The 22,331-nt window shown below is 41.5% G+C and overlaps 1 protein-coding gene across 8 annotated transcripts in view; it reads left to right on the top strand.

Moving 5' to 3' along the window:
- Positions 1–22,331, top strand: part of prdm5 (PR domain containing 5) — a 40,196-nt gene that overhangs the window by 576 nt on the left and 17,289 nt on the right. For 3 of the 8 annotated variants that reach the window (XM_061779384.1, XM_061779379.1, XM_061779380.1), the window contains exons 2-15: positions 2–106; positions 1,220–1,303; positions 1,988–2,110; positions 4,735–4,773; positions 6,703–6,874; positions 6,960–7,137; positions 8,178–8,273; positions 8,744–8,865; positions 9,676–9,755; positions 11,324–11,408; positions 11,498–11,655; positions 11,944–12,037; positions 13,787–13,947; positions 18,865–18,958. In XM_061779384.1, coding sequence (XP_061635368.1) covers positions 2–106; positions 1,220–1,303; positions 1,988–2,110; positions 4,735–4,773; positions 6,703–6,874; positions 6,960–7,137; positions 8,178–8,273; positions 8,744–8,865; positions 9,676–9,755; positions 11,324–11,408; positions 11,498–11,655; positions 11,944–12,037; positions 13,787–13,947; positions 18,865–18,958 — 1,591 coding nt within the window. Of the gene's footprint in view, position 1; positions 107–1,219; positions 1,304–1,987; positions 2,111–4,520; positions 4,570–4,734; positions 4,774–6,702; positions 6,875–6,959; positions 7,138–8,177; positions 8,274–8,743; positions 8,866–9,675; positions 9,756–11,323; positions 11,409–11,497; positions 11,656–11,943; positions 12,038–13,786; positions 13,948–18,864; positions 18,959–22,331 lie in introns of those variants that run through there. The other 5 variants (XM_061779385.1, XM_061779383.1, XM_061779382.1 and 2 more) reach the window with 4 other exon arrangements.

The raw sequence follows: 22,331 nt of genomic DNA, 5'->3' as shown, positions 1-22,331 counted from the left end.
GATTCCTAAAAAGAAGAAGAAGAAGAAGAAGAAGAAAAAAAAAGATGGGCGAAAGATGACGTGTGTGGTCCCCACGCCCCCCTGCCAGGAGTTGGGGAACTTGAAGGTGCGTTCACTTGTGACATACAAGTGTGGGGAAAAACTACTTCTGCAAAATCTTCCGCCCCAAAAACAAAAAAAAAAAAACGAGAAAAAAAAAACTCGTCATTTTATTTGTATTTATTTTTTTCGACTGCAGGGCTCATTTTTGTCGTGGGCCACATTGTTGGTGCGGTTTCCCTCAGAGGGACTGCGAAACCAGATCATTGCAATATTTCGTGGCAGCCGCCCTCAACAGAGGGCGCTAGGGTGCCGCCCACCCCTGCTGAGTCACATTGAAAAAGGGCAAAAGTCAAATCATGGAAATAGAATATGTTCATAAAAATATAAATCCTATCTATATCTATTTTCAGACAAATAGGATAAATAATGCACACTTCATTTATCTCTGGTTGTCTCATTTTCTGACGCAACTTCCAGTTTCCCCATTGACTCTCGTTAAACGTTTGACACGCGCGGTCGATCTTCGTGAAATACAAAAAAATATTGCCGCGGTAGCGCGTTGGATTCCAGTGCCGTTTAACGGGGGTTACTGTTAACCCTCCCCTCCCCGGCCCCCATCAAGTTACTGTAAAAAGGGGTTTGCTAACGAAAAAAAATGCTTGCAACATCTCGATGTTACGACAATTTTACATTTTGGGAGAGATTTTAGCAAGAATCATGCAAGGTGATGCAAATTAGTCGCTTTCGTGGGCCACATAAAATGATGTGGCGGGTCGCATTTGGCCCCCGGGCCTAGAGTTTGACACCTGTGTTTTTGAGAATAAAGTTGTACAACCTTGACATTAAAAAATATACTTTTAACATTAAAATTGTCATATTAGGAGATAAAATGTGCACGTTTGACGTAAAAAAAAATCAAATATTTTTCCAGATTACAGTTTTAATTTTACAAGAATAAATTTGTGTATTTTCAAGATGAAATTCACATTTTGGAGGCTGATTTATGCAAACTGAATAAAGGGAATAGCTTTGAAATGCCAGCGGGACGGGAAAAGAAATGATTCAACAATCTACTATGAAGCCAAAGTTAGGGGGGAAAGCCTATAATTGTGTGTTTTTAAAAAAAAGAATGTTTATTGATGTGTGACAACAAGTTTTTGGTGTTTTGTCTTCTAAGGGAGAAAAATTTGGCCCCTTCGCTGGGGAGAAGAAGCTGCCGTGCGAGCTGGACGAAAGCGCCGACACCAGACTCATGTGGGAGGTGAGGGCACATTTTTCCGTTCAGATTTTCTTTTGTTACATTTTTAATTACCACACGCAAATCGGGCCACAACGCACAAATTCAACAGTCGCTCAGTCAAGATCCTTAACCGAAGGAAATAGTGGCGTGCCGTGTTTGCGTTTATTTGGAAGTGAGAGCTGGCTACTTCCTGGTTCGCTGACTGACGGGCAAGCCCAAACTTTTTTTATTTCTTCTTTTTTTAAACGTGCGCAAATGTGCTTGCGTCAAGCTGCTTATTGCCACTGCCGGTCGAAGTTCAGTCGTAAACAACAAGAATTACACGAGGTGTATTCAAACAAATCGCACTAACTTTACCTCCGCTAACTTGAAGTCCGCTCGCTTCATGCTAACACACAATGCAAAATGCCATAGACTGACTAACATCAATATTATTAGAATTTATAGTTCCAAACCTTTAAAAAACTGATATTTGAACACAAATGGTGCAGCAACACCTAAAGACGAAGCATATAACAATACTAGCAGGCATATATTCTTTATGCGCCAGAGTAGAATGTTTTTTTTTTTTTTTTTTTAAATTAAATACACATCAGACATTTTTATTGGTGTTTTTAGGGGGGCTGGAACTGATTAGTGGCATTTCCATTCATTTCAATGGTGAAAGTTGACAAATGAAACTCACTCCCCCCCGCCGCCGTGCAGGTTCGTGGCAGTAAGGGTGACGTCCTGTATATCCTGGACGCCAGCAATCCGCGCTACGCCAACTGGCTGCGTTTTGTCCACCAGGCGCCCTCGCAAGAGCAGAAGAACCTGGCAGCCATTCAGGTACATTTCCTCTGTCGGGCGGACACAATGGAGCCTTTTAATATGACTTTTAATAAGTGACGCCAGACAATAGCGTGCCTCTCTGCTCCAAAAGCTTTGCGGTGTGTCTCGCATATTGTTAGCATTCTGATGATGATGATTATCCTCGCCATTTGGCAACCAAACTGACCACTATTATCTTTGCAAAGGCAGTTTATGTATTTTTTTTTTTTTTTTACCAAGTTCTTATATTTCATCCCATTAGGTGCACCAAATGAAGTGTCCGGCAGTGGTGGCAGAAGTACTTACACTGAGTAAAAGTCGAGATACTTGTGTAAAAGTAGAAGTACTGATTCAAACAGCAAAAAAAAACAACAAAAAAAAGGCACAGTCTGCAATGTACTCAAGTGCAACAGGAAACATGATTTCTTACTGTCAATTATATATACATTGGTCTCAAGGGCCATTCAAATGTGGATATAATTATTTCTCTTAACAATAAAATAATAATTCCCATTTTATTTTTTTTTCAATCGAGAATTGAATTCACCAATTATGGTATGGTATCAGTTCGTTGTCAGTCCTCAATATGTGTGGAACATACAGAGTGCCGAAATTGCTTTTCAAGAGGCAACTGTCACAAAAAAATGCAAAACAAAACCGAAATGCATATGTAAATTGCTTGTGTTGGAAAAAAAAAACAAGAATAAGTAAATTTTAATGAAACCATTTTAGGGAAAACAACAACAACAAAATCAAGTATTCACAGCACTTCACTTTTTCCATATTTTCTCATTTTCCAGCTTTTTTTTCCAATTTCTTTACTCAAAATCCTACACACAACACCCCATAATTACAAGGTAAACTTTCTTTTTTCAGGTTTTTGCAAATTAACTAAAAAAATAAAAATAAATAAAAAAACACACATACATCCGACTGAAAACCTTCTCCAGAGCACTTTTGAGCTCAGACTGGGGCCACGGTTCATCTTTCAACCGTGAGCGCACAGAGCCAAGATATCAAAGGAGGGTCTTCGGGACAACTCTGTCAATGTCCTTGAGTGGCCCAGACAGAGCCCAGACTTCAATCCCATTGACGATCTCTGGAGAGATCTCCAAAATGTCTGTGCGCCAAAGATAGGTGTGCTAAGCTCGTGACATCAGGTTCAAAAAGAATTGAGATTTTAATTACTGCTAAAGGTACATCAACAAAATATTGAGCAAAGCCTGTGAATTCTTTTGATTTTGTAGTTCCATTCTTCCCACACTCGTGAACAAGACCCCACTTACTACTTACTACTTTATACTTGAACTCCTCACATCAGGGCAGGATCTCATCCCGGACCCGGAGAGGGCACGCCACCCTTTTCCCACTGAGGACCACAGTCTCAGATTTGGAGGTGCTGATTCTCATCCCAGCCGCTTCACACTCGGCCGCTTCACACTCGACCGCTCCAGTGAGAGTTGGAGATCACGGCTTGATGAAGCCAACAGAACCACATTGTCTGCAAAAAGCAGAAATGCAATACTGAGGCCACCAAACCGGACCCCCCTCTACGCCTCGGCTGCACCTGTCCAAATTCTGTCCATAAAAGTTATGAACAGAATCGGTGACAAAGGGCAGCCTTGGCGGAGTCCAGCCCTCAACGGAAACGAGTCCGTCTTACTGCCGGATATGCTGACCAAACTCTGACTCCGGTCGTACAGGGACCGAACACCCCGTATCAGGGGGTTCGATACCCCATACTCCCAAAGCAACCCCCAAGGTACACGGTCGAACAACTTCTCCAAGTCCACAAAACACATGTAGACTGGTTGGCGAACTCCCATGCACCCTCGAGGACCCTGCTAAGAGTGTAGAGCTGGTCCGCTGGTCCACTGTTCCACGGCCAGGACAAAAACCACACTGCTCCTCCTGGATCTGAGATGCGACTTCCCGACGGTCCCTCCTCTCCAGCACCCCTGAATAGACCTTACCAGGGAGGCTGAGGAGTGTGATCCCCCTGTAGTTGGAACACACCCTCCGGTCCCCCTTCTTAAAAAGGGGCACCAGCACCCCAGTCTGCCAATCCAGAGGCCCGGTCCCCGATGTCCACAGAGGATGCAGAGGCGTGTCAACCAGGACAGCCCCACAACATCCAGAGCCTTTAGTCTCCGGGCGAATCTCATCCACCCCCGGGGCCTGGCCACCGAGGAGCTTTTTAACCACCTTGGTGACCTCAACCCCAGAGATAGGAGAGCCTGCCTTATGGACCGGGGCATCGAGCTGGCATGGCTGCTTTAGAGCGCATCGTTGTCAGCCGTGAGTTTGCAGTGCACGCACGTCATGCAGAGAAATTCCAAAGCGCGAGGAGGGAGTTTTTAAAAAAATTAATATTATTTTTAAGTCTGACTTCACAGCCAGCATGTGGACTGGAGCTCCGGGCTGGTGTGGATGCTTTAGAGCGCATTGTTGTTGGCTGCGAGTGCACGCATGTCTAGGTGAGAAAGGCGGAAGCGCAACAAGGGGAAAACTATTTGAAAAAAAACAAACCTTTTTGAAGCCTTTTTTTTCTATCGTTGGCCATTTTTTTTAAGCTTTAAAATTTGGCAAGGTTGTTCACAACTCTCTTCTCTGACAAATGTACATATTTGTTTTCAATTTAGAGGGACTTTCATCTCTTTTGGAACATACCAAAATCAAAGGTGAGATATGCGAGCGTTACGACCATGCTGAGTGACAAGTGAGCCAGGTTCAAAGTTCACCAGATCAAACCCTTCCAAAAAAATTTCTTCATTAACTTTGTTGTCTGGAGACATCCGGCTGATGACCTCAAACCTCCATTTTGTCCAAATGGAGGGGATTCCAAATACGCGTAAATAACGATTAAGAGGAGGAAAGTGGGACAATAAATGTCAGCGCTGACGAAAGGCAGAGCTTTGGACACAAGCGTGTGACCTTTTGGCGAGCAATCACATGGACCGTTCGTGGTATTGATGCAGTGGAGTGCGCCTCTTTGACCTGTCTGTGTTTTTTTCCTTTCTTTCTGCTGAAGGATCATCTCTTTGTCACAGACACGTGTGAATGTGAGCTTTCAGCGGCAAGGTTCATTTTTTTTCATTTTCAACACCGCTTATCCTGGTCAGGGTCGCGGGGCGCTGGAGCCTATCCCAGCTGACTTTGGGCGAAAGGCGGACTACACCCCGAACCGGTCGCCAGTCCGTCGCAGGGCACATATAGACACGGACGAGCATTCACACTCAAATTCACACCGTCACTGAGTGGGAACTGATCCCACGCTGCCCGCACCAAAGTCAGGCGAGTGTACCACTACACCATCAGTGACTCAGCGGCAAGCTATTTGGCTAAAACTGGTTTGACTAAAAGAAATGGACAAAAAAAAAAACATTTGAAGGGGACATTTTTTGATTGCTTTTATACAAAGACATTGGTACCTTGACTGTACGACGCCACTATTACGTGCCCCACTTTTTCTATAGCTGAAGGGGGGAGGGGTGTGGGTGCACCCATGTATAATACGCACCCCCAAAGTCGAGCTGAAAATTCTGGAAAACCCTTCTACCTATGTATAATGTATGTTTACAATGCATGATTTTGCTTCTACGCATAATCAAAACATGAAGTATTATCTGTATTTTGTTAGTTTTTTTCAAAGAATTATTCTGAAGCACTTGATTTGAGCACGTAATACTTTCTTTTTATTTGCTTGCTCTTATTTTTGCGGCCGACTGGTTAGAGCGTCTGCCTCACAGTTCTGAGGTCTGGGGTTCAATCCCCGGCCCCGCCTGTGTGAAGTTTGCCTTTTCTCCCCCGTGCCTGCGTGGGTTTTCTCCGGGCACTCCGGTTTCCTCCCACATCCCAAAAACATGCATTAATTGGAGACTCTAAATTGCCCGTAGGCATGACTGTGAGTGTGAATGGTTGTTTGTTTCTATGTGCCCTGCGATTGGCTGGCAACCAGTTCAGGGTGTACCCCGCCTCCTGCCCGATGACAGCTGGGATAGGCTCCAGCACGCCCGCGACCCTAGTGAGGAGAAGCGGCTCAGAAAATGGATGGATGGATTTCACAAATTCTGCCAGTGTATGTAAACTTATGAGTACAACTCTACATATATGCAGTCATACGTACTCCTGTCATAATGGAATGAAAGTTTAGGCGACACCTTTCTCATAACCTCTAGGTGACGGTGGTATATTGGAATGAAAGTCCACAGCTTTTTCATAACCACTAGATGGCGGCGTACTTTTATAAAATGTGAAAGTTTTTTTTCATTTTCCCCTATACCTATGTATAATGTGCACTATTGACTTTTGACAATTTTTTGGGGAAAGAAATGCGCATTATACATGAGAAATTACGGTAATGGCATTTTACTTCTCGGCCAGGAACTGTGGGATGTTCAAGGTGTTGTGATCAGGTGCGTTCTCGGGGGGAAGAAAATGTCAAAACAGTATGTAAGGGTTAAAGATAATCATACATTATGTGATGGCAACTTTTAAGCGAGCGTTGGAGTCATCTGAGTGATAGCTCCACATTGCTGTTGTTGTGCATCCATTTTGAGGTTCTGGGGAGCCTCTGCGCTGTCCTCTTAAAATCAGCCTCTGCTTTTCAGGATGGCGAGAACATCTTCTACTTGGCCGTGGACGACATCGAGACGGACACGGAGCTCCTGATCGGCTTCCTGGACAGCGACATGGAAGAGGAGGAGGAGGAGGAGGAAGAGGAGGAGGTCAACAAAGATGAGGAGGAGAGCAGCAAAGAGGCAAAGCACCTGGTCGAGATGGGTAACGCCCACTTTCTGTCACCACCAATTCGGGCTGGGCGATATGGCCTTAAGATAAAATCCGCTGTACCTCACTGCGTCTCCAGAACTGGTGATCAAGAAGGAGGACCACCCGTGCCTGCTTTGTGAGAGCAGCTTCCCCAGCGAGGAGATCCTGGCCGCCCACCTGCAGAGTCTGCACCAGAGGCCCAGCACGGACGAGAAGGAGTTCAAGTGCAGGAACTGCGGCAAGAAGTTCCCCGTCAAGCAAGCGCTGCAGCGACAGTGAGCCAAAACGGCATGATGGCCAGTTTTCTGTTATTACCGTATTCAGAAGACAAATAGAGCTCGTCATCATGACGTCATAGTTTCAGTTCGGGTGCTCAGTCACTTTTCTGCCACTCGGAAGTTGCGTGGCGCCCATTGTTTGCAAAATTTATCAAAAGGTTTACAGGGCAGGGATTTGTTCATGGGAGTGGCACCAAACATGAGGTACACTTGCACAATCGAATGATTGCCAACGCAATACATGCGCAAAATATTATAACAAAATTGAAAAAAAAAATCGACAATTGAAAATATTTTAAAAAATCTAAGAAAGTCTTAAAAAAATACTTTCGACAAATAATACACGGATAGAAAATGTTTGATATATTTGTTAAACAATGGAAATATATCAATTAGATAAATTGACTTGATCCAAGTTAAAATAATAAAATATTGGATGAACAATACACAAATATCAAGACAAGGTAAAAATGCTTGACAAAAAATTATTATACAAAAAAGAAAATATAGAAAAAAAACAAAGATATTACTGAATAATACGAGTGTTAGATCATTTCTTTTAGAAAAAAGAAATATAAAAATGCACTGATATTTGAAATTTATACAAAATAATAAATGAAAAATCCACAAATATTATACAAAAGAGAATTAAGACCAAATTACAAAAAGGTTAGACAAAAAATGCAAGAATATTAAAAATAGACGATACCATTTATAAAAATACAATCAACTAAATATGTATTTTATAGATAGATATTAGAATAATAAGATATTAGATGAAAAATACACATTAAAATCCCAAACACACAGTAAATTAAAGTATTTGTGTTTTTATGCTAAGCTATGCTAACTAGCGAGCGTCATCTTGTTACACCATTTCCTCTTTTAGAAAACCAATAAAAAAATAAAAAAAAAGACATGCCCTAACTTTCAAGAACCTTTGGTTAGCTTAGCATCAAGGCAGGAAGCAGCCTGCAGTCTTTGAATAAAGCAAGAAATTTCAAAATAATCTGATTTGATTTTCAACTTTCCTCCAGCGTGTTGCACTGTTCGGAAACGGTGAGCCCTTCGGGGGACGCCAAAGCTCATCACCAGTGTTCCGTGTGCCACAGCTCCTTCAGCTCAGAGTCCAGGTGGTCCCAAACCTCATACTTCTTACAGTACATCTTCTTGGGGGGGGGGGGGGAGGGGACTTGGGGGACTCGACTCCAGTCACTTGATCTGACTCGAGTCAGACTCGAGTCACCAATACATGACGTGCTTGGCTAAAAAGACTCAACTTGAGTTGGACTTGAACTACATGACTTGACAAGTCTTGCCTGTTTGCATTTTGAAAATGAGCATTTCCAAAACAGTGATCCATTTGTTTTGCTTTTGAAAGGAAAATGGTTTTTTTCAAATGTAACTAAAATTGTAATTATGGTACTTTCCAAAAGAAACTCTTAAGTACACATTTTCTCCCAGTAATGCACAGTCATGGATTACAATTACACACTTTGTTAATGAAATGATGTAATCTGGTTACATGTACTTAGTTACTCCCCAAAACTGCTTGCACGTTTGAGACTTACTCCCTTTACTCTTTTCGTCTTCTTGCGCGCAGCTTCGAGCAGCACAAGGAGGCGTGCAAAGGCGACGCCCGTTTCATCTGCAAGGAGGAGAGCTGCGGCAAAAGGTTCAAGAGCAAGGACGCACTGAAGAAACATAAAGGGAACGTTCACACAGGTCAGGCGGCGCTTTTACGGCCCCTCCAGTAGCTCGGCCGCGTTCGCCTCTAATTAGCACGTAATTGCGCAGCGGCACCTTCTGGGCTCCGGATAATTTGCCTATTTAGGGCAGGATGTAGGCCACGGGTGAGCCCAGATGGAGACTTTGATATCGCGAGGTGATTGAGCTGAGATTTAGGGTCCCCAGTGTGGTCTGGACGGTGGGTGGGGGAAGTGGATCAGACAGTACGGATTGGGGTCGTGTGATCGCCAAATAGGATCTAATCGCCATTACAGCAAAAAAACCAAAACAAAACAGATGTGTAGTCATTTTCTGTGTTTGATTGTTTTTTTTTGTAGGCCCATACAAAACTTATATATACTGTAGTTTTACTCCTCCCACATGCTTTAACCACATTGAAACGAAAGTTGACACCCCAAGTCTGTTTGACTTTTGAAAGTATTTCTTAGCACCTCTTGTCACTCTTTTTCTGTCAAGCTATAACATCACTTTGAGGAAATGAAGATTTGTGCTTGCATTAAATGGTTTGTCGCTCTCAGTTGAAGTGTACTGTAAAAGTAACTCTTACAACAAAAAAAGACTGAAACATCAATTCTTCAACCAAACCATATCCTTTCGTTGAACAAAAGTCAACTAGCTTAATGCTAACATATAATATGAAACGCCATACATGGGATAATAGAAATGAGCATTAATGTTACGGTAATTATAAATCTGAAAACAACTGCCATTTTAACACATAAAAAGCAACAAATCATACAGATTATGCAAAAAAAATCAACAATTTTTCTTTGTTTTTTTCTTTAGGGAGTGCGCGAAGGAAACTGACATGCACCATTTGCAACAGGAAGTGCTCGTCCTCTCTAAATCTGCAAGAGCACAGAAAGGTAAGTAATATCAGAATACTGTATATTTATTAGAAAGATATTAAAACAATAAATACAAATATTAGATGACAAAAATAATAGATAATAGAAAACACAAACGCACACGTTCAGCACGGTAAACGCAAGCTTGTCTGACCCTTTACGTGCAAGTTACTTGCCTTTATCCCAGCTCCGTTATTTACGTTAGCATCTGATTGGTCAAATTCATTTTATACAGTACGTCATTGATATTTACTCAACTGCCTTGCGCATATTATAATGATAATGAACCAGAACCTATCCCGTGTTGTGAGTTCCATTTCTAGTTCTGTTTTCATATAAAGTTTTTTTTTTTTTTCTGTTTGTTTTTTAACAGTAGCTGAGCAAGTTTGTTTTTGGGGACATCATTCCTCTCTATGACGTTTTTAAGGCTAATTTAGCGCTGCAAGCTAAAGCTATAAAAAAAACCTGACACATTATCCAAGGAAAAACTGGGTCGTATGGTCATAGCTGTAAAATGCTATTTAACCAAGTAAGCTTTTCTATAAGCATAGTTTAATACAAAATAAACAAAAAAATATATATAACAAAAACATGTTAAATGAAAAAAAATACAAACATATTAGACAGAGACAGAAAATTATGCTAACATTGTAAAATATATTCATTATTTTATTCATATATATTATTTAATATTAATTTGAAAAAGTTACAAAATATTTGGGTACAAATCCTGGAAAAATACTTGCTATTAAAATAAAAAAAGAAATTTAAATTTAAGCGAAAAATAGAAAACAAATATACATTACATTCAATTTATTTATTTTATTTACTATAAATTAAAAAAAGATTATTTCTTTGAAAACTATTAACAATTAAATACCAACATATTAGAAAACAATTAAAAAAATAGAAAAAATACACAGGTATTAAAAAATAGATACTCACACCATAACTGTGGAAAAAAAGTACAGATATATTCATTACATTTGTTCAAAAGATATTAAAATACTGTCTATACAGTATAATAATAATAAATAAATGAATACTAAATAAATAAATAAATATAGACATATATGGCGGCACGGTGGACGACTGGTTAGAGCGTCTGCCTCAGAGTTCTGAGGACCGGGGTTCAATCAATTTATTGTGGCCAGCCTAAAGCACACCTGTGCAATAATCATGCCGTCCAATCAGCATCTTGATATGCCACACCTGTGAGGCGGGATGGATTTTCTCGACAAAGGAGAAATGCTCACTAACACAGATTTAGACACATTCGTGAACAATATTTGAGGGAAACGGCCTTTCGTGTATGTAGAAAAGGTTTTAGATCTTGGAGTCCAGTTTACGAAAAATGGGAGCAACAACAAAAGTGTTGCGTTTATATTTTTGTTCAGTATATATATAGAAAAATAACCAAATGTTACAAAAACATACAGTGAACAGTAATATTTTTTTTAGAGGAGGAGCAAACTGATTTCTCATCATTCCGAAGCGACCTTATTTTCTTTTCAGCATGAACAATTCCTGTGCTAATTTCCCAAATGTGAATAACAAAACAAGCATTCTCTTTCACTTTGTAACAGATACACGAAATATTCGACTGCCACGCATGTGACAAGAAGTTCATCTCCACCAATCAGCTCAAACGACACATGATCACACACTCGGGTGAGATAAAAAAGCCCCGTAAAGCTCACTTGTGGACTTTTTTTTGACGCGTCTGTGAAATGTTTCCCATTTTCGTCTTCGCTTGACAGAGAAGCGTCCGTACACGTGCGAGATCTGCAGCCGCTCGTTCAAGCGTCTCGACCAGGTGACGGCGCACAAGATCATCCACAGCGAGGACAAGCCGTACAAGTGCAAACTGTGCGGAAAGGAATTTGCCCATCGGAACGTCTACAAGAATCACAAGAAGGTGAGGAAATGACACGAAATGAACAAATGCTGTAATGGGATCAAAGTCATATGTGCCGGAATCCGCGATATAGAGAGACCGTATGATTTCTTGCTTTCTTTCGAGTTTTACCCCGCACACACACTTGAAACACATTTCAATATATTGAAACAAACGTAATCGTTTTAAAAGTATTCTTTAGCGCTTGTTCTCACTTTTTTTTCAGTTCAAATGTAAACGGTCCTAGAGAGCTGTTTTTGCATGACTCGGATAAACATGACTCTGTCTCTGGCTTTTCTCCACTTGTAGACCCACTCGGAGGAAAGACCTTTCCAGTGCGATGAGTGCAAGGCCCTTTTCCGCACTCCTTTCTCTCTACAGCGCCACCTGCTCATCCACAACAGTAAGGACCATCTCATCCTATCCAATTTTGACGGTTTCGTTAAAGACAAGAAAGAAGACGGACGGGATGCTTTTGCTTGAATCACGGACTTACGCAAATAGAATCAGTATTGTTGATGGAAATATTGAAAAGTGGTGGACCGAGTACAGAAGCCAGTGGGACACCTTTGAGAAGTGCTGACACTTGATACAGCTGAGAATTGATACAATGCTAGCATGCTAACACTTTGTATGCAAACATATAGCAAGATAACAATCTGAGTACAGAATACACCAAGGCAGGTCAAAAAGGATTTTACTGGCCATTATGCCCTGTGGTCAAGTATTCTTGAAGTCAGAGAATAACTCAATTGTGCCCTGAGATTGGCCGGCGACCAGTTCAGGGTGTCGTCCGCCTCTCGTCCAAAGGTAGCTGAGATCGGCTGCAGCACGCCCGCGACCCGAGTGTGGATCAGCGGTACGGAAAATGAATGAATGAATGAATGAATAACTCAAATGCTAACAGTTAGCAAGATAGCAACCCAGGGTGCCCGGCGGTCAGGCACTTCTTATGACAGTCATTTTTTTTCTGCTTGGGAAGAGGCGTTTATTTGAGGACATGCGGTAACAAAAGAGTCCGTCGCTCACCGTTTTTCGCCCACCCGCGTTCAGCTCTCACGCGTATCTGTTAGCTTAGCAACGAGACATTGTGTCGGGTGTAGGCCGAGCGACTCAACAGGTCTGCGTGGAGCCGAGCCGCATTGTTACGACCGACAAAGACGTGATACGGCTCAGGGCGTTTCTCGCCGCGGTATAAAGAGGCTGCGCTATACGATAGCAGTGTTCCTGCAACGTAACAGTTGGGCGATGTCGCTGCGGGCGCCTCAATTACATTCAATCTGTCACCTACTGTTAACAAAATAATGATAGATGGAATACAAAATAGCCATTTCGTTTTGTTGCGTGATGATAAGATCAATACATTGTGAAAAGATTACAAAAAAAAAAAAAATACACAAAGAAATAATATACTTTGTCTCTGACACTTTTGGATTGTTGAACACACCTTGGGTCAAATTGACCCAGAGACATTTTTGCTGTTCCTTAGCAACTAACAGACAGGTGGAAAATAAAATAATTCAATATCTTATCTAATAATTACAAATCTATGAGAGGTAATACTTATAACTATTGATGGAATTGTGAGGTCATGTAGTTAATAGTGAGACATAAACAATGTTTATTGGGATTTATTTTGTGTCTGACACTTTTAGAGAATCAAATATGCATCGGGTCAATTTGATACAGGCACATCATTGCTGTTACCAAATGGAACGAGAAGGTTAAAGTTCTTTCTTACTAGCTTAACTACGCATGTTTTAAGCAAGCCCAACTGGGTCAATTTGACCCAGAGATATTGTTGCTCTTAGTGAACCAAAAAAAAGTCTTTCTTAGTACATTAACTGCGTAGGTTTTCAGCATGTTGACCGGGTCAATTCGACCCAGGGACATTATTGCTGTTCCCAAATCTAAAAAGAAGCTTAAAGGAAGACAAACGCTGCATTCGTGGCCCAATTTGCCGTCTGGAGTTTCATGTTCACTTTAAACTTACGTCATGCACACACAACACAGGACGACATCGTTGGCGAAAGGTCGTCCTTTGTCGTCGCCGTAATGGCCTCAGACAAATTGTTCCAGCGTGATGAAGCGCGGCAACAAAAGATCCAGCGCCGAAGAAGCTTCTGTTGACAAAGAAACCTTGTCGCCGCAGGTGAGCGGACGTTCAAGTGCGACCAGTGCAACGCCACCTTCAAGCGCAAGGACACGCTCAACGTGCACATCCAGGTGGTGCACGACGGCCACAAGAAGTACAAGTGCGACCTGTGCGAGAAGGCCTTCGTCACGCCCTCCGTCCTCAAGAGCCACAAGAAGGTCAGACGGGTTTTTTAGTAGCTGTGGATGGAACGCACACGTCCAAAAATTAGGTGCGCGTGTGACTCGAATGACCGCCACAGCAATACATGATCAAAATATATATACAAATCTATACTAAAACATGTGACACAGGGATTACACAATCTGACAAAAATACACAAATATTGGCGAAAAACAAAAATTTGAAGGGAAGAAACAGATGAAAAATAACCAGCTGTTGGAAAACATTGATAAATATGAGCAAAAAATACAAGCATTAAAAAACAATGGATAAAAAATACAAAAAACAGACAAAAAATGCATCAATATTCCGCAAAACAAAATACAAAAATGGTATGAACAAAAAATTGAAAAACATATTTTAGAAAAAACACACGCACACAATTAGACGAAAACTAAATTGATATTCGAAAAAAAACTTTAAATATGAACGAAAAAAAAATTCAAAATATTTGACTAGAATACCAAAAAAATAGTAAAAATACAAACAATATAAAACACAAAATACACCAGTTTTAGAAAAGTTTAAAATCAGTATCACCAAACCATCCCAAAATCGAAAATTGTACAAATCTTTTAAAAACATCAGCGAAAATAGAGCAATATTACAATCAAATATGAGGAAAGAAAGTGAAAATTGAAGAGCTATTAGATAGACAGCAATATTGGAAAACAATGGCAAATATTTAGACAGTATAATTCCACTTATGTCTATATCAGATTGGCTTCTGGCTTTTTGAATGGAGCAGTAACTAGAGAGCGAGCCAGCTTTATAGGCACGACTGTATGTTCCTGCCTTCCATAATGTTTTATCATCGGATTTGGCCACATAAGCGATTCAGCTACTACGTGTTGATGGCTGTCAAAAGTGCCAGAAACATCCATCTGGACCCGGGGAGGCCCGTATAAAAGCCGGGAATCGACCTCTTCTTTGATTGGAAACGACAGCCGGTCCATCAGCTCGGCGGGGTTTCAAAAGCCCGAACCGATCCAGCCGCTGATAACCGGCCCCCCGATCTGACAGCGTCCACTGCGGTTTGGCGTCCACACTGAAATCGTCAGCGGCTTCTCGCCACGCGGCGAACGGACGCCGCCGGGAGGGGGGGGGGGGTCGTGTCTCCGAACAGTAGGGACCGCGGAGCCTTGCTGCTTTTCGGGGGGGGGGGTGGCGAGGAGGACGCCGCGTGATCTCGGATCGTGATCAAAGTGGCCCTCGCGCATCAGACGACAACCTGCTGGCCGCAGACTTTGCCCCGCCGAAAATAAAGGCAGATATTTATCAATCCCATGTTCGCTTTGGGCTCCGCACGCTTTCGTTTCTCTTTCGGCACAAAATGTTAGGAAGATGTGAAAAATATTACACACACAAAACAAGAAGCTTAGAAAAAAGTCTGGGAAAAATACAGAAATATCAAACGCAACATACACACATTGGAGGAAAAGAAAATGAGATGAAAAGTGAGGAAATAATAGATGAAAAACACAGAAATATAATGAAAAATACAGATGTATTAGGAAACAAATATTGGCAACAATATTTGAAAATTATACCAAATATTTGAAAAATCCTATAGTTGTTCAGAATAAAATATTAGGACAAAAATAAAAAAATATTAGGCAAAAACACACTTTTAGATGAAAATACACGAACATTACAAAAACAATAATATTGGGCATCAATATGACTGTCAAAAATAATAACAATACAGTATATCAAGATAAACTACCAGTTTTGGTTAAAGATACATAAACAAATAAACTACAGTCAATAATAAATAAAAATACAGCCAATACTAGATGAAAAATATGCAAATATGAGAACTAGATATAGACAAATATTAAGGAAAAACTCAAATTTGGGTGAAAAAAATACCCCAAACTATTAGGAATAATATACCAAAATGTTAGACAAAAACAAATAAATATTTCCTGACCAAACGTTTAGGGGGAAAAAAAATACAAAAATATTTGACAAACAAATTATGAAATAATACCAAAATATCAGACAAAAATATTAGATGAAAATACACAAATATTTGAAAAAATGCTTTTATTTGGGATAAATAATACATATATATATATATATATATATATATAATAAAAAAAATTACATAATTATGTATGTTTTTTTTCTTAATATGTGAAACAAAAACTAAAGACATATTTGATGAAATATACACTAACACTGAAAACGTACAAAAATCTCACTAATAGCCAGACTGGATAAAGTTGAAGAAGAACGCTAATAAAAAGTGATTCCAAGGCGGGCTGATCAAAGTTGTGGCGACGCGGGAAACGACGTCATGCTGCCCGCAAACTTTGCCCGTTGGGAAAATAATGTCAACTATTTCTCAATGCCATGTTCGCTCAAGCGCCGTCTGCCGCGTCTCATTTTGCCTCGCGTGATGCAAATCAAAAGTAACGGCAGCGAAGAGTGAAGCCAAACAGCTCGTAGCACGTTCCCAGTTTGATGTCGCTGTCATTACTCGCTTTGGAACCGACGCCGGCCGTTCAAACTTTGTTTCAACGGACAAATGACTTGATGATGAAAAATGTCTTCAGAAGTTCAGCCGGCCGGCGTCTATCTGCAGCTCGTTTAAAAAAGTTGGAATGGAGCAAGCGGTGCATATTTTCACCAGAAACAATTGCGATCAATAAGCGGAGTGTCGGAGAACGTTGTGCTGATGCTGCCAAGCGCTCGCGAATCATTGGAAACCAAAAGGAGTTTTCACTCTGCCACTAAAACATCGAAGTACACCAACATTTACTGGAAGTGGTTACTGCAGAAGTGACTGCTACGCCACTCGGCGCACTTGTGATCTTCTCTGAAGCAAATCTTTACCACATCCATGAAATTTTGGCCCCACCCCACGTCGACTGTGTGGACCATCGGAAAAAATCGAATAAATAAATTGTCGGCAACTTTGCCGCGCAAAAAGCGATTGAGCGCTTCACATCGACCGATGTATTGCGACAAAAAAACAAAAACAACTCTGACCCTGTATCTGGTTTCGAGGCTTCACATACAATAAACTGTACTGTATTCTTTTTTTACGAACCACAAAAACATGGGGAGATTGTCAGGGAAGAGGCGAATTGCCGCAAAGAGGGGAAACGGGAGAAAATAAAAGACAGGATATTCTGAGAGACATTTCGACAACAGACTCTCCGCAGATACATATCGCATGTATGTATATGTATATATATATATATATATATATATATATATACTGAAAATTACATTGCCGCTCTCAGTTGAATTTTAATGTCAATCTAAGCAAACAAAAAAATAATTGCCCATTGTGCCGTTAAAACAACCACATAGCTTTGCCCTAGGAAAGTCCGTTTAGTTTAATGCTAACAGACAACACAAAAACGCCATAGGCTGGCTAAAGAATAGCATCGGTGTCTCTGTATTATACACAACATAATACTCACAGGCATATATTCTTTATGCGCTGTAAAAAAATGACTAATATTACTCCAGATTGCTGAGTAAGTTGCAAATTATTCTTTGTGGTTGTCTCCATTATACTGCCCCCAGGTGGCCAAGGCACGCACACCACAAGGAACAGCACAATATGTACTGAATTGAAGCAAAACGTTTGTCAAAAACCTGTTTAATTTGCTCCCGAATGTTTTGCCGAAGTACAATGTTATTTATATCGGTATTTATTTAATTAAAAACTCATTATACATATTTTAGGTGTTTGTTTTGGAGGGGGGGGGGGGGGGGGGGGGGGAGAGTGTAACAAATGAGTGGCACTTCCATTCATTCCACATAGTGCCGTCTGGCATGACAGCTGCTACTTTCCGAACATGTACGTGCACGCGTTGTACGTTTTGCACCGGATTATCTCGTCTGTCTCAGAAGTGCAAATGACAGGTTTGCCTTGTCGCGCCTTCGCGTCCATACGGGCGTAAAAAATACGTTTCCAGAAAATTCCCCGGGCCAGGTATGTACCCCCACGGCGGTGCGTTTACGACGCGGGAACACCGGCGATGTTTGCTCAATAATGTGAGTGTTGCGTGCGTTTGTATCGGTGGAGGTGTTCGTGGGAAGGTCGGGGAGCAGGTTGGGGGTCGGGGTGTCTGTTGTCCAAAGTCGGGTGGTGACGGGAGATGAAGAAAGACGATAAGAGTGCACATGTGCACCCTGGCCTTCAGTGCCTAAAGGTTACGACCTTGTGTCAGCGCAATATTTCCTCTACAATGATACCTTGAGTTCAATTCACTCCGGAACTTAACTTACTTGTACTGCATATCAAATCATTTTCCCCCATTGAAATGCACTGAATTGACATTAATCCATTTTAGAACCCCCCCATTTTTTTTTTTTTTTTAACTTTTTATCTTCCTTGACTTGTGAGTTTAAGCCATAATTCACCCTTTATTTGGCATTTTTTTTTTGGGGGGGGGTTGTGAAAGTCACTTGTTGGCTGTATTTTGGCACTTATATACACTTTTTTTCAGATTTTTTTTTTTAATGGATTACCATTAAATGAGCGCCAGTAATCGGAAAATTTTGACTATTTGCGGTCAGGTCTGGTCCCCATCCACCACGAATAGCGGGGGTCCACTGTATATCAAAAAAAAAAAATTTACTGAAATGACAATCAACTCCAGCTCTGCTTTTAATTAAGAAAAACAGCACTTTGTTGCATAAAATTATACAACCCCAATTCCAATGAAGTTGCGACGTTGTGTTAAACATAAATAAAAACAGAATACCATGCTTTGCAAATCATGTTCAACCTATTTTTAAACGAATACACTACAAAGACAAGATATTTAATGTCCAAACTGATCAACTTGATAGCAAATAATCAGGAACTTCGAATGTTATGGCTGCGCTGCAACACGTTCCCAAAAAAGCTGGGAGAGGGTCATGTTTACCACTGTGTCTTGTTTCAGACGCACACGGGTGAGAAGGAGAAGATCTGCCCGTACTGCGGACAAAAATTCGCCAGCAACGGCACGCTGAGGGTCCACATCCGCAGTCACACAGGTCAGTCGTCTCATGCTAGCCTCATTAGCCTTGCTGACTAAGCGCTCAAGCTAGTCGCTAGTATCATAACTTCGGCGTTTCATGCGCTAACAACAGGACATAGCTTTACAGATAATATATATATTTTTTTGAAATTCACCATTTAAACAGTTCCCAGGTGTATTAATAGCATGTCTGCACCCCAAAAATAATTATAGTATTTCTTGCTTAAATCAGCCCATTTCTAGGCCTGAAAATCTATTTAAAAAAAGCAACCGCGAATGAAAACACATTCACTGGTTTGATACTTTTACCATTTGGTACATTTTTTATGCTCCCCGCAAACATTATCTCGAAATGCGCCGCACACACCAGACAAAATGGAGCGCTCGGATGTTCATTAAACGGCCTTAAACTGGAAGGCTACGCATTCCTGCGCGTCTCCCTTACCAACTGACTGCTACCGAGACCTGGCACGACGACACGCGCACACACACACACACACACACACACACACACATTGTTGGCTTCCAAACTCTCTCCCCCATCTCTATTGTCCGCAGTGTTCACTTTTCGAGTTTCAAGTTGCGTGGTGGATTGATGCTGGGTCGATTTGGTGGCGCAAGCCCAAACAACAAGTTTTTGGCATGGTTTCAGTTCAGGTCAGCGGTAGTCACTCACGTTATGCCAAAGTATCCTGACATTTATTGTTTATGAACATTAAAAAAAAGGTCTATTGTAACATGACTTTCCCCACACGAAACAGTCTTAAAACTGGATTTCACGCATCCAATAGCTTCAGCGCTCTGTTCTTCCTTTCGGTATGGTAAACGCAAACATTCGCCACAAAGCTTCCGCTGTTGACCTTACCTATACCTACCCACCAATTAACTTTATGACTTGAGCATAGCAAAAGCCCCTTTTACCCCGCCTGTAAAACAAAAGACAAACCAAAAAAACGTAATTTGTTCTGAGGTAGCATCGGAGCCATAACAAAAGCGTGAGGACACCCGCGTAGAAATGTACCGGAATACCAGGACAAGCGTGTGGAATTTCTGTTGTGTGGAAAGCAATTGTAACTGTCGGACAAGTACTTCATACGTTAAACTGAGATTGGAAGCGAGAGAGTCACAGAAAGGTATAAAAGTGGATGTCCTTGCATCAATGGATCAAACAGTTGTTGTGAATTTTGCAGTTATGCAAAAGTACTGAACCATTCAACAGTTGGACATGTATTCAAAAGTTGACAGGAGCTCAAATCAGGTTCACCTGTAAAGGTTAGAAGGTTTTAGGTTAATCCTGAAATGTCATGAGAAATTTCACAAATATGTGTGGTCTGTGTGTAAAAAAAGCACCGGCATATACGTAAATCTTGTGTTCTGGCTCCGATCTCTTCTGGAGAGATCTGTGGGAAAGAAAGAAGAGCCATTCTTCAGCGTAAGCGAAATCCACCATGTACAGGGGTGGGAAAAACTCCTGAAACCTTCACACCGGCAACTTTTGGAAGACCTTTGAATGTTTGTACTAAGAGAGCTACTGTATTGTAGAAAAGGTAGTTCTGGGGTAATGTATCAGGGCCAAAAGAAGACCCCGCCAGTGGGCTAGTCTCGGGACCTGTTGGGGAGCGAGGTCTACGACGCTGAACATATCTGATTGGAGCAACTGTCTCCACCTCAGGCAGCTGCCAAAGGAGAAGCATTTTCATACCCAGAAGCACTTTGAAACAGTAATCCATGCCTTCATCGAGTCTTGGCTGGGTTACTGAAATGCGCTTTACTTTGGAGTCAGCCAGCCCTCCCTCAAATGTCTCCGGTTGTCTCCACTGGCTGCCCGTGCAACTCAAAGTTCGGTTTAAGATTCTGCTATTTGTCGAAGTGGATCCCTCCCCACTTCATCCTTTCTGAGCTGCTCTGATTGCTGGATGCTGTGTTTGCTGTGTGAAAGTACACACCTTCTCTGAGATAGCCCGGAATCTCCGTGTGAAACAGTCCAGTGCCCAGAGGTGTGGAGTTTAACACCTGACACAGCACACCAGGAGCTTGACCTTGGAACTATGACAGTCCGGACAAACTGAAAAGTTCCAGACTTTCTCAGTAGAAATGATCTAATGGGATGTTGTTGTGGCAGTATCCCGCCTTAGGTGTGGAAAAAAAAAAAATCATTGCCGGATCTTCCGTTTCATTGGTTGCCTTCAGGTGTTGCTACGCTCAGTGTGGTCTCCATCTTTGTCAACAGCTTCCTTTGTATGCGTGTGTGTGTGTGTGTGAGGCAGGAGCGAATGTAAAGCCGTGTGGCCCGCTCTGATTGTATTTATGTAGAATAAACAAAAGCGAGGAATGCTGGGGGAGGGGTGGGAGCCGAGGGGACACCTCAAAGAAAGAAAGGCGTAAAGGGAGAAAAGAGCACTCCAAGAAAGCATCCAGCCGGACGACCCGTGACCCTGAGCGGCTGTAAATCTGTCCCCTCGTTCTATAGGTGGAGATTTTTGTGGGCTCGTGTTTGTTGTGTGTGTTTTTGTGTGCGACGCGTCGGTGAAAGGCGCGAGTCGTTTCCCGGAGCGGCGATCCCGACAAGGTCACGTTGTTCTCAGACAGAAAAAGGAAGACTCTGGGCGTGTATGACCGTTGTGTCGGAACTGCGGACAGCGTGAAAACAACTCGGTTGATATCGTAAGAAACAACATTAACCCTACGGTTAAGTTCGTATCGACGGATCCGGGGTCAAATTGACTCTCGGCATAGTTCAAGCATACAATTAATGTAGTAAGAAAGAACTTTAACCCGCCCCCCGAAGAACAGCAAGCATGCTACCCGAGCATATTTAAAGCATGCACATTTAATGTAGTAAGAAAGAACCTTATCCCTCTTATTTCATTTGTTTTTCAACACAGCAATAATTTTACTAAGTCAAATGGACCTGGACATGTTTTAAACATGCATATTTAATGTATTAAGAACGCTAGAGCTCTCCTGTTATGTTTGGGAACAGCAATGTTTACGGGTCAAATTGACCCAGGCATATTTAAACCAAAATAAAGTTAGATAGTATGATAAAACTTTAACCCTCTTGTAACATTTTTTTTTTTTTTTTTTTTTTAGGAATGGCATTAATGTCCCTGGGTCAATTTGACCCGGGCATGTTAAAACAACACAGTTAATGTACAATAGTAAGACAGAACTTGAACCCTGCTATCACGTTGGTTTTTTCAGGCACGAGACGTCAAATTGACCCGGGAATGTTTAAACATATGCCGTTAATGTAGTTAAAAGAACAATGAACTCTCCTGTGATGTTCAGGAACAACAATGTTCACGGGTCAAATTGACCCGGGCAAATTGAAAGCATGCATCGCTAATGTCGTAAGAAAGAACTTGAAGCCACCTGTTACGTTAGAA

This window comes from Phyllopteryx taeniolatus, chromosome 7, assembly GCF_024500385.1.
Source record: "Phyllopteryx taeniolatus isolate TA_2022b chromosome 7, UOR_Ptae_1.2, whole genome shotgun sequence".
In the NCBI taxonomy this organism is placed as follows: Eukaryota; Metazoa; Chordata; class Actinopteri; order Syngnathiformes; family Syngnathidae; genus Phyllopteryx; species Phyllopteryx taeniolatus.
Note: the sequence above shows the minus strand (reverse complement) of the source record. Positions and strands in the feature narration are given on the sequence as shown.